The 14,826-nt window shown below is 37.4% G+C and overlaps 1 protein-coding gene across 2 annotated transcripts in view; it reads left to right on the forward strand.

Annotated features, from left to right (window-relative positions):
- The first annotated feature begins 4,983 nt into the window (after positions 1–4,983).
- The window catches only part of C2H1orf87 (chromosome 2 C1orf87 homolog), an 82,506-nt gene continuing 72,663 nt past the window's right edge, over positions 4,984–14,826 (forward strand). Inside the window, exons 1-2 of one of the 2 annotated variants that reach the window (XM_037827073.1) lie at positions 4,984–5,125; positions 6,170–6,302. In XM_037827073.1, the coding sequence (XP_037683001.1) occupies positions 6,196–6,302 (107 nt within the window). In that variant the 5' untranslated portion in view covers positions 4,984–5,125; positions 6,170–6,195. Of the gene's footprint in view, positions 5,126–5,229; positions 5,362–6,169; positions 6,303–14,826 lie in introns of those variants that run through there. The other variant, XM_037827074.1, reaches the window with a different exon arrangement.

Consider the following 14,826-nt stretch of genomic DNA (forward strand, 5'->3'; position numbering starts at 1 on the left):
ATTCTAGCTTTTGCTGTTCTCTTGAATGGAAACGATGTAAGTTCATGAACTGTGATTGGCAACTTTCTTTCCTATGGCCTGGTGGATCAGAAGACACTACTGCTTAATGAAAAGAAAGAAGAAATAAAGAAAGGAGCAGAGAAAAAAGTCATAAAAAAAAAAAAAAAGATGCTACTCCATGGTTCCTGATGTTCCAGAGGCCTGGGTACATTTCTGTACTTGGGTTTCATGAGAAACTCCCCTTTTGCTGGAGCTGGCTCTCATGGTGCTTCTGCTATGTACAAACAGGAGCCCTGGGTAAGTCAATACCTCAAGATAAGCTTCCTCATCAGGAAAATGAATTAAATAATATATTCCTCAGAATCATTATTGAAATTAAATGAAGTACCATATGTAAGGGACCTCACACAGTGACTGGTGTATAGTAACCCTTTGATAAATAGTAGCTGTTATCCTTTGTTAAGCTCTACTTACTTATCATAATCACTATTATTATACTATTACCAATTATACAACATATGTTTATTTTCTTTCATTTATTTAGTAGACATTTATGATCACATGCTGTGTTCAAGCACTGTGCTTGGAACTGACTATATGATGAATAAGATATAGTATTTACATCAGCGGAAGCAATAGAGTAGAGGAGAAGGAGATATAAACCAGTAATTACAATTAAAAATGGTAGGTGCTAAAACTGCTTGTTTACTGAAGACAGAAGACCCAATTGCCTGGGGATGTTTGGAATAGAAAGCTTCACAGAGTGGATCACATTTGAGCTGATCTTGAAAGTTAGAAACAGAGCCATGAGGAAGACGTAACAAACAAACAAACAAAAAAACCCCACAAAAACAAACAAAAAAAAAGAAAGCCAACAAAAAATACTAAGCAAAGACATGTAAAAGTTGACAGAAGGTTTGGGAAACCACAGGTGATCGTGCAGCTGGAATATTAGGTGGAGAGAGAAGGAATGGGAGATGAGACTTATGCTGAATAAAGGAGGTCATAATAAAGAATGTGTATATTATCCTAAGGAACTAACCCTAACAGCAGGAAACACAATATACCAAACACTACTCTAAAGCAGTTTATATCTAACTCATTTTATCTTTTCATTACAGTAAATGTTGGTATTATCCATTAGGAAATAAAGTTACAGAAAGGCAAAGTAGCATGCCAAAGTAACATAATACTAAGTGCAAAGCCTGGCTCTGGGCCCCTCAGTCAGGGGGTCTGCTGGTTTAATCACTATGCTACATGATCTTGTGTTTACAAACCCATGAAAGGTTTTAAGGCCAAAGTAACTTGACCATTTGCATTCTATCAGCTTGCCCTTGCTCATCTTTTTACCTGCAATCCTTTATTAGTCAGAAAGATCATCGACTTGGGCCCCATATGTTTCTTGGTGGTGAGAGGCTGAGGGTAATACTACTCCATATTTTCCACAATACAGCTCAGTTTAATATCAATATTTGTCCCTGTCCACCCTCTATTTGGATAGATTTCTCTGCAAAATGCTTCGTTTTGATAGAACTATGACTAAGCTGTTCAAGAGAGCATTTATTTATTGCTCCCTGTTTATTGGACTCACTATACTTTGACTTATCTGGGCAAAAACAACATTAGAGACTTTTTTCTCCCCCTCTTCCTTATTCTGTTTGACGGTGAAAGTAAAACCATGAAGGTTTAGGAGGGGACATTCTTTGGTCCCCTTATTGCAGCTGTTCATCTTTCTTTAGGGAAAAAAGAGAGAGAGAGCTGACTCTATTGAATGGAGATGTTTTTGTGGAATCTTTCTCTGGTGACTCATAATCTAAAGCTGTTGAATCCAAGGAAGGCAGTTTTAGCCACAGTATTTAATCTTATGGAGACATTTATTGCATAGCTTTTTGTTTTTCCTTGTTTAATATAAACCACTGGGGAGATGTTCTGCAGTTCTATCATTTCATAAAGCAGAGTGTGAATTAGAAAATCTCAGATAAGAAAGGGCCACCCCTCTTAAGAATTCTGTCATAGAATCTGCATTCTGTAAGGACATAGAGGCTTAAAACGATGACAATAAAAACATTAGCATTAATAATAATAATAACAATGGCAAACCAATAGCCAAGAAGCAGTGTAGAGTAGTGACTATGAAAGCTACTTCTGGAGTCCCAAGAGCTGGATTTTTATTGCAACTCTGAGTATTCATACCTACATACCATTGAACAAGTTACTTATCCTTTCTAAACCTCAGGTTCCTCACCTATAAAATGAAGATATTAATAGTCTTTTTTCATAAGGCTGATGTGAAGACTAAATGAGATATTAAATGCAAACCTCTTAGCACAGTACATAGTCACAAAATGTTAGCTGCTATTGTTATAAACAAGAATACATTTTATTGGAAGCTTATTACATATCAGAGGCTCTAAATACATTATCTCTAATCCTAGAAACAATCAGACAGGTTAACTATTGTCTCCACCTTACAGATAAGAGAATTAAATTACTTGTTCAATGTCCCTTGGCTAATAAGGGGCAAAGCAGAAGTTCTCTTGGGTCTGAAAAATTTATCAAATTTCATCTGAATACCTTCAAACTGGTAGAAGAACTGACCAATGGAAAACCTTACTTTAATGTCTTTCTGTTTCAAGTTGGCATTTATAGAGTACTGCCTTTAGTAGAATAGCTGATTTGATCAAAATCAATTTACTTCTTCAAGTTCTATCACAGAATTTACAATGGAGCTAAAAATGCCATTCAATCGTCTAACTGTATCTCATATATAAACCATAACAGCGTGAAGTGTAAAAGTCTTGTATTAGTCAGAACTCTTTGGGTAAAGATTAATAAAGCCTATATCAAAATATCTTAAGCAAAGGGGGAATTTATTGACTCCAGTGTTTGAGAAGTCCAGAAACCAGAATCAGGCATAGCTGGATCCAGACTCCTTGCTCTCTTTCCCATCCTCCCAGTGGCTCCATTTTAGCACTGTTTCCCTTAGTTGTCAGGCTTTCCCCCTTTTTTATTGAAAAAAAAAAAAAAAAAAAAAAAAAAAAAAGCCTTATGTGTTGATATAGATAGTTTCCAGAGCCTCAGCAACTTTCATCACAGTTTATTAGCCTCATCAGACAGAAGATATCTTTTTCAGATAAAAAAAAGATATCTGTTTGGTCTCCCTAAGCACAGAGTATTGCTAGTTCTAAAGAAGTAGGATAGTAGCGACACTTTGATTGACAGCCTCTAAAAGGACTCCACAGAATGTCAAAGGGAAGGTTTCCATTCACAGACAGGAAGAATGGGAAAGTGTGCTAAGTAGACAAAACTCCAATAAGTACCATACTCAGTCTATTCAGAAAGAAATGTTAGTGTTTAATTTTTGTTCTATTTTCCTTCATTCACTTATGTAAAAAATTGTTGTGGAACGCTTATTATAATCTAGACCCTGTGCTGAATGTTTAAGAAATACAGAGAAGAAAAAGAGAACAGAATCCTTCAGTAGCATTGTAGTATTAGTTTTCTATGGCTGCTATAAGAAATTACCACAAAGCTGACAGTTTAAAACAACAGAAATTTATTCTTTTACCATTCTGGAGGCCAGAAATCTGAAATCAGTTTCACTGAGCTAAAGTCAAGATGTCAGAGGATGTGCTCCTTCTGGGGGCTCTAAGGAGAATCCACTTCCTTGCTTTTATAGCTTCTAGAGGCTGCTTGCATGCTCTGGCTCACAGTCCCTTCCTTGAATCACTCCAACTTCTTGCTTCCATCATCACATTTCCTACTTCTTCTGTAATCAAATTTCCCTCTGTCTCCTTCTTATAAGGATACTAGTGATTATATGTAGGGCCCATCCAGAAAATCCAAAACAATCTTCCCATTTCAAGATCCTTAACTCAATCACATCAGCAAAGTCCTTTTTGCCATATAAGGTAACATTCACCTGTTCTGGGGATTAGGACATGGACCTCTTGAGGTGTCTCAAGACTACCACAAGTATAGGACAGGTAGGTGTGACAACCCAAGCAAACAAGTGGGCATTCTAGCAGGCTAAAAGAAAGAAAGCACAAATTATACAAAGGATAAAGAAACCACTTTCAGCTTCTGGGATCTGGTTTGGCTTCTTGAAATATAATGATAATAATGATGATAGCAAACATTTACATTGCTTATCATGTGTCATGCGTTGTCCTAAGAGCTTTGCTTATAGAAACTCATTTAATCCTCATATAAGTTCATTTTTATTTTATAGAAGAGGAAACTGAGGCATAAAGATGTTGAGTAACTTGCCAAGATCACGTTGCATTAGCAGATCTAGGATTTGAAACTAGAGAGTCTGACTCCCAAGGGTAGTGCATACTCCTGACCATTGAGATGAATTTGGGATATGCAGATCTATATTCAAATCTTGTCTCTGCCACTTGTCTTGGGTAAATTCCCAACAGCCCAGGCCTCCATTTCTTCAACTCTAAAATAGGAATAAAATCATCTTATGATAATTGCTATGTTGCTCAAATAAGAGAGCATCTTTAAAGAATCTGGCAGACGGATACAAATCCAAACTAGTTATAATTATTACTACATATTTTTTATTTGATTCGGTCACCAACTTCCTTTTCGATCCGTGTTATTTTTCCCCATTTTACAAATGAGAAAACTGAACTAAGGGATAAAGAAGAGATTTACCCAAAGTCATAGAATGGAAGAGTCTGGATTTTTAACTGGCGGTGTAAGATTCCAAATTGTGTGAAAATCTCACAAAGGGGAATAAAGCTTAACAGTGGGATAAGTGTGACCCCACAGGTGAGAGCATGGGCTTCAAGAAAGATGCTCCCAGCTCCTGAGACTGCGCCAAAGCACAGATTTAAGAACACCTCGGCTCTGCTGGCAGCCACGCCCCGGGTACGGGGCCGAGGAAGCCCCGCCTGCCTCCCGGAGGTGGATAGAAACCTGGTCCCCGCCCAGCAACAGTCCTCTGCGTCCTTAACGACCAAGGCCGGAACAGCCTCCGCCCGCTAGTCATGGCCTGTGATTGGCTCGACTCCCGGACTCCAGTCGCTTGCCCCTTGCCCCGACGGGTTTCCCCGGGAGAAGCACCGACCGCACATCTCTGAGCTGCCTGGGTGGGGGAAACGCCGCCTTAGCGGTAAGGCCGCCCTCTATTCTTTACCGGGAAAGGTCGTCCCTGGGCTGACCCGCAGCTGCAGGACAGAGAGGTGACTTGACTATCACAAATTCTGGTCCTTGCAGCTTCCAGGCGGCTTCAAAGAGGTTGCAAGCCCCGCTGGATGGCGCTTCCCTGGCAGAGCTGTTTTAGTGCTGACCACACACCGAGTGAAGCTGGGGTCTTGGGAATGATGGTGGTCTAGCTACCAGACCGCGGTAATGGAAACAGCTCTACCAGTGTCAAATAGCACAGCCTCTCTGGGCCTAGGTTTCCCAATCCGTGCAGCAAGGGTTTGGATTAGACTCATTTCTAAATAGCCTTTTGATCTCTGAAAGGCTCTGAAAAGGAGTGGTCAGCCTGTGGCGAGGTTTGCAGAATTTCTAAGTTTCTGTTGGCATCAGACCTGTTCAAACACCCAGTGTTTATCTGGTTCAGAATCTCAATTTCGTATTCATTGGACTGTGGAGAAACCGCAGAGGGATACAATAAAAATCCCACTTTTCCAGTGTGCAATGCTTCTTTGGACTCATTTTCTCACTGATTTACTCTAAATGCCTGAGAGCAGAACTGGAATTACCCTGTTTGAAAAATGGTGACACTGAGGATCAGAGCTGAATATGGATTGTTTACATGTCCCTCTAAAGCCCTGATTTCCTCTCTGATCTTACAAGAATACAATCTGATGTACTGTAGCACAGGAAGGTAGACTCACCTAATAGATCAGTGCATGGGTTTTGCAGATATTTTAGGGGAGATTCTCAATTCTGCTAATCCCTAGTTTTGAGACTTTAAGTTACATCACTGCATTATGCTTGTCCCTTCAACTGAAAAACAAGAATAATGATAGCAGATAAGAGTATCTTCATGCCTTTATTGAGAGTGTTAAGTGAGATGATGCAGGTAAAGTGCTTCTAGCACCACTTAATTCTGGTATTATTACTGCTATCATTATTGTTGAGATGGTTGCTACAGTCACCTAGTGGAAAATCAAGAGGAATGATTTCTTTATTCTCCACCCCCAAGGATTTGAAGGGATTTTGAGAAGTATCATGTCTTTGGTTTGGAAAACTCCCCATGGATCAGATGCAATGCCTGAGACAGTGGTGAAAATCATTGGAAGTAGACACTTTCGATATCTCGTGGAGAAGCCAAAGATGTAAGTTTGCCATTTGAAAAATATTTGTGCTGCTTGGATGATAATGAGGTTGTTGGTTTTTTTTAACCCAGAAATTTAAATTTTAAAAATGCCATCCAGGGAATATTAAGTCATTAAGATGTATCAGTAGGAGTAAAATAGTGTTGCTAACTTCCAGGCACACTGTTTTCATCTTATAATTCCCCATACTCTTTAATTACTTGAGCTGATTTTCCAAATAGATGGGAAATATGAGCATTGCAACATTTATAAATATTAATGGAGTATTGCTGCTTCTCCTCATCAGGTTTGTAATCTACCACAGGTAGTAATTTCTTTGGGGGAGAGGAGGATTGTTAGACAATTTGCTCTGAATTAGAGAAGTGGGATGAATAATGAATCATAAATTATAAGTTTTTCACTTTCTCTTGTTCTTAGTCAATACTCCTCTAAGCGGGGGCTTGTGAGAGCATAGGTAAGAGGGCTTTCTCCCCTGCCAAGCTCATCACAGTCACATTTGAGGGACACCACTCACATCTGCAAAGACCACTGCATGTTTGGCACAGAAGGTTATGACTAGCTCTTCCTTCCAGAGTTTTGGGGATTCACACAATAAAAAAAGGTGCTAGACCCACCTTTCATACAGTAGGCATTCCATAAATATTAGCTAGTCAATGGTTGCCTTTCGCTTCCAAGATTATTTCCTTAGCTCCTTCCTCTATTTCAGAAACCCACAGACCAAACAAATAGACAAACAAGAAGGACCTGACATCATTGAACATAGGTGCGTAAAGCAGTGGTTACTAAACCTAACTATAATCAGAATCATCTGGGAAGACCTTAAAAATAAAGATTTGGGGTCCAACCTTACTGAATCACAGTCACTGAGGGTGAGGTCATCAGAACCACTGTTAAATGGAGTGTAAGCTTTAGAAGGACGAATTGGTTTTATCTCCCCCCAGCAGTAGTGTCAACCCAGAGATTCTAAAGTGCTATAGTCAGTTAGTACTATCTGCCATGGCACAGGAAGTGGGCTTTGCAGCACATGAGATGCAGCACATGGTATTCCTACAGAGCTAAGATGTGAGTTTGAGTCCTGGTTCTGTGCCTTATTAGCCTTTTGATATTTTGAAATTTAATTACCACTTCTGACCTCAGTTTCTACATCTGTAAAGTAGAGATAAAGCAAAGTAGAGATACTTTGAAATTTAATTACCACTTCTGACGTCAGTTTCTACATCTGTAAAATAGAGATAAAAATAAAGATTTAGGCTAGGCCCAAAATCTTTATTTTTAAGGTCTCCCCAGATGATTCTGATTATAGTTAGGTTTAGTAACCACTGCTTTACGCACCTATGTTCAATGATGTCAGGTCCTTCTTGTTTGTCTATTTGTTTGGTCTGTGGGTTTCTAAAATAGAGGAAGGAGCTAGGGATAGTGTGAGGATCAAATGAGAAAAGTATGCAAAGCACCTTTCCAGTGCCTTGTATATTCAACATGTTTAATAAATGGTTCAGCTATTATTGTTGATGCATACATTTCAAAGGATATAAGATATTTATTGAAAAATCAAATCTCTTTCTATGAAATGCTTGCTATCTTTTTTATATCTATACCTTAAAGGCAGTTCATCTCTGTTTTGTAGATGAGGAAACTAAGACACTGTGATGAGGTAAGTGACTTTCAGGAAACATATATGGTGTTAGTTTGGATGCCACCCTCAGTTCTCCTTCTACCTGGAAGACTATACTGCTATTCTACTATTCCATTCCTTCCTAAGATTGTTTACATAGCCCCTTCTATACCAAACACTCTTTTTCCAGGGATATCAGAATTTAGGTTGTTCCTAAGAGGGAGCAGGGAGGAGTGGAGCAGTCCTTGTCATTTTAATAGAGGGGAAATTTTTTTCCCTTATCTTATAAGAAGGTGCCTCTATTTATTTTCTTTTTTATACTTCAGGAACCAGGACATAAAAGAATACATGAAGTCACCTACTTTAATTGTGAAATAACATAGTTCTATTTCTTCTATTACAGTGTAAAAAAAACTGTATTTTAAAGATATTAAGACAGATTTTTTGTTTCTGTTTTTTATGGAATTGATGTTACCATTGATGGAATGAGTAGGACAATTTAAATATTTTGTTAAAATATCCTTGAATGACCCAAAAATAAATAATTCTCAAAATGCTTCTCGATGCTTAAATGCAGAAAGCTCCACCACTACCATGTCCCAAAATATATATCCCCAAAGCATTTTAGTCATCTTCTACTACACCCTTAGGCCAGGGCTAAGGTGAATCATTTGATCCCATTAGTAAAAATCTAAATAAGAAGCATAAATAAGTAAATACTCAAAAAGGAAGAAGTCTCTAAAAGGGCAACCTGAATTCAAAAGAAAATCACAAATTAAAAATGAGTAAGAAAAACAGATGTTTTGCGGTGTAATCACATTTAGCTCAGATTTCCTAAAAGCCATATTGAAAGATGGAAGTAGTTGTGGATAAATTGGGATGAAAGAGAAAAATATATATATGCATATGTTTATAATCTAAAAGTAAGCCAGGCTGTTTCTACTAACCAAAGCTGGATCAGAAGAACAAGAAAGATTACCTGCTTGAAACAGGTATTCATAAAAAGCATAGTATGCCAGAACTGAAAGTGACCCTAAAGGTGTCGGCCAGCCTCCCATTTTACAGATAAGATAAGGTAACTGAGGCCACAATGGACTTAAAGCAAGCTGCTGAAGTTCCCAGCCAATTTTTAAGAACTAAGATTGGAGTCAAGCTCTCCCTCCATCTTTCCTTGTATATCATGTAAAATTGTTGACAGGTAATGGGAAAATACTCAAAACCTACTTGGTATACATACTTCTCACGAAGAGGATTAATCCACAGGCTGCAAAGAACGAAGCAAGTATCCCCTAGAGTGTGCCATCATCATTTTCCTCTCAGATCACTACAACAGCCTTTCAACCCAGCTCCCCACCTTTGATCTTATTCTCCAGTCCACTCTCTAAAGCCTTGATCTTCAAAGTATAGTCAGTGGACCATCAACATCATTCTCACTTGGGAGCTTGTTAGAAATACAAAATCTCAGGCCTCAAGGCAGACATACTGAGTTAGAATCTGCATTTTAGTCAGATCCCCTGTGATTCATATGTACACTATGATTTGAGAAGCCCTGTTCTCAGGTACAGCCACCAAGATCTTTCTAAAATATAAACTGATCATGTCCCACCACTAAGCACTGCAGATTTACCTGTTTCACGTATGGGCTCCTCTGGCACCATTAGGGATTATTATACTCTGTGATGATTTCCTATGTATTTGTCTGTCACCTCCATTGATCTAAATTTTATATGCACAGCTATATCCTTTGCACCATGCACAAAGTCTTATACATGTTCAGAGCCTAATAAATGAATTAGAGCAACATGATGCTAATAGAAGTGAAGATCCAGAAAGGCAATACTTAGTTGCTTCAAATAAATCCAAGTCTGCAGAAACCTTGCTTTGGATGCCACATTTTGGGAAGAACACTGGCACACTAGAGGATGCCCAGGAGAGGGCATTTTGGAATATCAAGGTTCTGAAACTGTGCCCTGTGAGACGAATTTATAGAGTCTGATTGTGTGTCTCCTGGCACTAGAACTTTGGACACACTGCTATATATTGCTATATCTTCAAGGCCTGGCACTCAATAGGTGCTCAATAAATGTGGAAATTATGTTGATGAAATTCTATATGTGCATTAATTTCTAAAACTTTTAACATTAACATTTTAAGAAGCTTCAACAAACTAAGTATAAATACTTCCAATGAATAAAGGAAGACTCGGGTTTACCATTAGGAAGAATTTTGTAGTGATTAGAGATTCCAAAGTTAAGTGTAGGCACTTGTCAACTTTGTTAATACCATATCTCCACAGTCTTGGACATTTACTGAGTGATCAAGAAATGTCTGTTGAAAGAATGAAAGAAGGTAATAGGTCCTCTTAGGGCAGTGAGTTCTAAATCATTAGAAATGATCAAATGAAGATGGAACAGCATCCATCAAGGACGGTTCTGTCAGGATGCTGTCGGCAGGACTTTTGCACTGGCAGAGAATGGACTTGCTGACCTTCCTTCCAATGCCAAGAGTTAATGACCTAAACCATCACTGTTGGTATAGCACTATTAAGCTCAGGGAAAGCTGACTGAAAGGTTTTAGGAGAGAGTGTAATAAATGTTCATAATAATTTACATTGATATACCAAAAAAATGAGAAATTATGATATTTTTGTGTGTGACTCCACTGAAGCACATATTTTGTCATATTCTAATTCCCCCAAAGCCTATTTTTATAATCAATTCTTTTTTACTTGGCTTGAACTTTTTAAGCACTAACGTTAAAAGCTTTAGAAATTAATGAATTTAAAATTTAAGCATCAACGTCCTTTCCACAGCATTTATTGAGCATCTACTGAGTGCCAGGCCTTGAGGATATAGCAATGTGCTCAAAGTTCTAGTGCCAAAAAACACACTAAAAAACAAACAATTACCTTTCAAGTGGGGATAGGTACAATGAGGAAAAACAGAGGAGGATTATAAGGGCATATCAAGTCACAAGTGTTTTTCCCAGAAGTATCTCCAAGCAAGTGACATTTGAACAGACCATGTAGAGACAAGCAGCCAGAATTATTCAATGAGAGTCCTTATTCAATGAGAATCCTTTCAGGATTCAGTAGTGAGCTGGTTGGCCCATCCCAATGGGTTGGACTCTGCTAAAACCCAACTTTACATAAAACTAGTAGCTTTTTTGTGAGTCCCCTCCCCCAGCAAAAGAAACTACAACTTTCCACAGACCCCAAAGTCTCCAGATACAGGACATTTGTCTTTCCTCAGAAAAGCTACAATTGGAACCTAAGTTTACTACCTGGAGCCCAAGTAGATTTTTAATATAAGGCCACATAATGCTTGCCTTGTAGAAAAGTAGGGCAGTGTCCTTTTTCTGGACCATAGTGCCCAGAGATGAGGGCACCATGTAGCCACTGCTTTCCTGCCCATGAGTTCCAGCCTGCACCAAGTGACACCACAGGTACTCACCTCCATCCTCATGGCTCCACTGACCTACACAGAGAGAATGAATTGTGCAAATACCTGAACAAACAGCACTCCAGGCAGAGGTAAGAGCCAATATAAGGTGTGTTAAAGGAAGTATAAAAAAGCCAATGTTGGGGGAACACAGTGAACAAAGGTGAAAGGGGTTGGAAATGAGATCAGAGTGGTCAACAGAGTTGAGACCTTGAAGGGACGCATGGGTCAGGGTAGGAACTTTGGATTTAGTTCTGTGTAGGATAGGAAGGCATTGGAAAATTGAAAGCAGTGGAGGACATAATCTAATTTATGTTGTTAAAATATATATGAGGCTACTGTGAAGAGGATAAACTGAGAGTGATAAGAATAAAAAGGTAGAGGCCATTTAGGAATCCATTACACTAATCCAGGTGAAAAAAAAAAAGATGGTAGCAATGACAAACTATAGTCCCTATATAAACCCTGTCTAAACTTCATGATTCACAAATTCAAATACCCTACTTATCCTTTTCTTTTCTTTCCTTTTTTGTTTTCTTTTTCTTTTCTTTCTTTCATTCTTTTTTTAAATAACTGACTATAATATTACCTTTGTGTATTGGTTTTCTTGCTACATAATACTTTAATACCCATGAACTCAATATCTCCTTAAAACCAAACAGTATCAGAGCAGACACTATTATTTCCATTTTCAAATGGGTTTATTGTGATGAAGTAAAATACTAAAATCATACTTATCTCATTCTCTTTCCACTACATTATACTGTTTCTTAATCTCCAACCAACAATGGGTTTATTATTATCATAGGCACTATGGGAAGTAAAAATAAGCATGAGATACTGTTCTGGGCATATGTCTCTAGCACAAGACAAAGACATAAAACTTTAAATAAGAGAATATGGCATTATATGAGTAAGTGCCAAATGAATGTTATAGAAAATTGATCCCCACTGATTACAAATATTGAGAGTAGGAAGTAAAAGTTACTTTAGCAAGTGAAATTCCATATTTCAAAAATATTATTAAAGGCAAAAGCAAAATGTTATTTATAATACAATGACAGAAAAAAATAATCCTCTTAATGTATAAAGACCTCTTACAAATCAATAGGAAAAGATGAACAGCACAATTTCAGAAATTGGCAAAAGACCTAGACAGGCAATTCAGCAAAGAAGAAATAAAAATGAATGACAAATATGTAGGAATAAAATTCAACCTGACTTGTAATAAAAGAAATTTAAACAGCAGTGAAATATTTTTTCACCAATCAAATCAGAAATGTTTCTATAGTGGAAAGACCCAGTGTTGATAAGGGTTTAGAGAAAAGAACACTCATATGCTACTGGTTTTTTATGTAAACCTATCAAAAACCTTAAAAGTTCATGTAATTTGGCATAAAATCTACATCCATGAATCAATTCTGTGGAAACAATTATGGATGGATATAATGGTTTCATTTGAAATATGTTCACACCAGTGTATAAGTCTGGATCCCAGTAAGAAACAGATGATACTCTGTTTAGGATTGTTCAAGGAGAACAATATAAAAGGACTTAACTATACACCATACTATACTGCCCTAAATCATAGGTAAATTCTGCAAAATTTTGAAAAAGCTCTTCCTTTTTCATTCTGTTTACTGTGGTTTCTCAAACCTTAGTATACCTAGAAAGACTCACCTAAGATGTTTGCTAATAATACAAATTTTCTCATCCTGTTCTCAGAAATTCCAATGCAATAGGTACAGAGTGATCCAAGTATCTGTTTTATCATCCTGCATGATTATGAAACAGATGATCTGAGGTTCAAAGTTTAGGAATCACTGTCATTTTCTCCAAGAACAAGGTTTTCATCATATATGGAATGCTCTTCCTCCTCTTATTTTCTCTTTGAGCTGTTATTTTATATGTCAATTTCTTCATGGAATCATTTCCAACTCTTTTAAGTAGATTTGGTTTCAAACTCCTCCATGGTCCTGTCCTAGTTTGCCAGGGCTTCTATGACAAATACTATGCAATGAGTTGGCTTAAGCAACAAGAGTTTATTGGCTCATGATTTTAGGGACCAGTGTCCAAAATCAAGGCATCAGTAAAGCCAAGCTTTATCCTCTAGTTGATAGTGTTTTAGCAATGGTTGTCTTCCATCACTTGGCAATATCTCTCTCCTTGTGTCTGTCTTCTGGTTTCTATCTGTGGCTTTCTCTGATTCTGGCTCTACAACTTCTGACTTCCCTGACTGCATCTAAATTTCCTCTCCTTATAAGGCCTCCAGTAATATAGATTAAGACCCACCCTCATTCAGTCTGGCCACACCTTAATGAATAATAACATCTTCAAAAGGTCCTGTTTTTAAAAATGAGTCTACACCCACAGGAACATGGGTTAAGATTAAGAAAATGTCTTTTGAAGGGTACATGGTTCAATCAGCAACAGATCCCATTCCTGTTTTTATATAATTCTGTTTTTGTTTGCAATTATCACACTATCTTATAATATTGTGTTTTAATGTCTGCTTCCCTCCTTGTATGAGATCTTTAAAAACAGCACTGCTTGAAGACCATGGGTAGATTAGATGCAAACGAAGACTTAGAAGGCAGACGAGAATAGCTAAAAGATTCAAGAAAGCTGGTTTAAACCAGATGATATTTATTGGGGTAGTATTGCATATTAAGTGAAGAAAGAAGGTTGCAAAAGATTAGGTATGTTAGAATACCTTTTATGGAAATTAAAAATAAATTGTATCAAAGAACAGTTGCTGATTGAATTGGTTATTAATTTTGCAGGCAAATGGCCCTAATTTGAGAATATATTTTTATTCTGTGAGATTTGTGAATGCCATGAAAAATAAACTTTGATTGTTTTCATTAATGTCAGAATATGACTCAATGTTGTGAAGAATAAAAGAGGCAGGGGGTGGGGGATGTAGTGAATTCCCTGTCCCTGGAACATTAGAAACCAGGACTGAATGGCCACTTAGGTATTCTGCAGAGAAACTTTAGGTCCAGGTTGGAAAATGGATCGGATGTTATTTTTATTCACATTTTAAGAGAGAATCAAATGCCATCATTTAATGATAGATAGTTTGTATATCATGGGTGTGAAATTAATAAGTAATGCAGAGGACAGAGCGTAAGATTTTAGAGCCATAGAGAGCTAGTTAAAAGTCCTAGATCTCCATATTCTCACCTGTTCAATGGTAATAATAATACCTATTTCTCATGAAGTTTAGGATAATCTGAAAGAATTTATATTAATTTATGTATGGTGGCTGATACATGCCGTCATTTAGAACATTTATAATTACAATGTATACTTACAATGTATAATTACAGTGCTGAATAAATGATTCAGGCATACATTTGCGAGTTGGGTTAAAGGACTTTTAAGGTCTTTCTGAAGAACTAAAAATCTATGATAATCATACATGTCCTGAGAAAAAGAAAAAATAATAAACCTCACACTTCATCACAAT

Source organism: Choloepus didactylus, chromosome 2 (assembly GCF_015220235.1).
Source record: "Choloepus didactylus isolate mChoDid1 chromosome 2, mChoDid1.pri, whole genome shotgun sequence".
In the NCBI taxonomy this organism is placed as follows: Eukaryota; Metazoa; Chordata; class Mammalia; order Pilosa; family Megalonychidae; genus Choloepus; species Choloepus didactylus.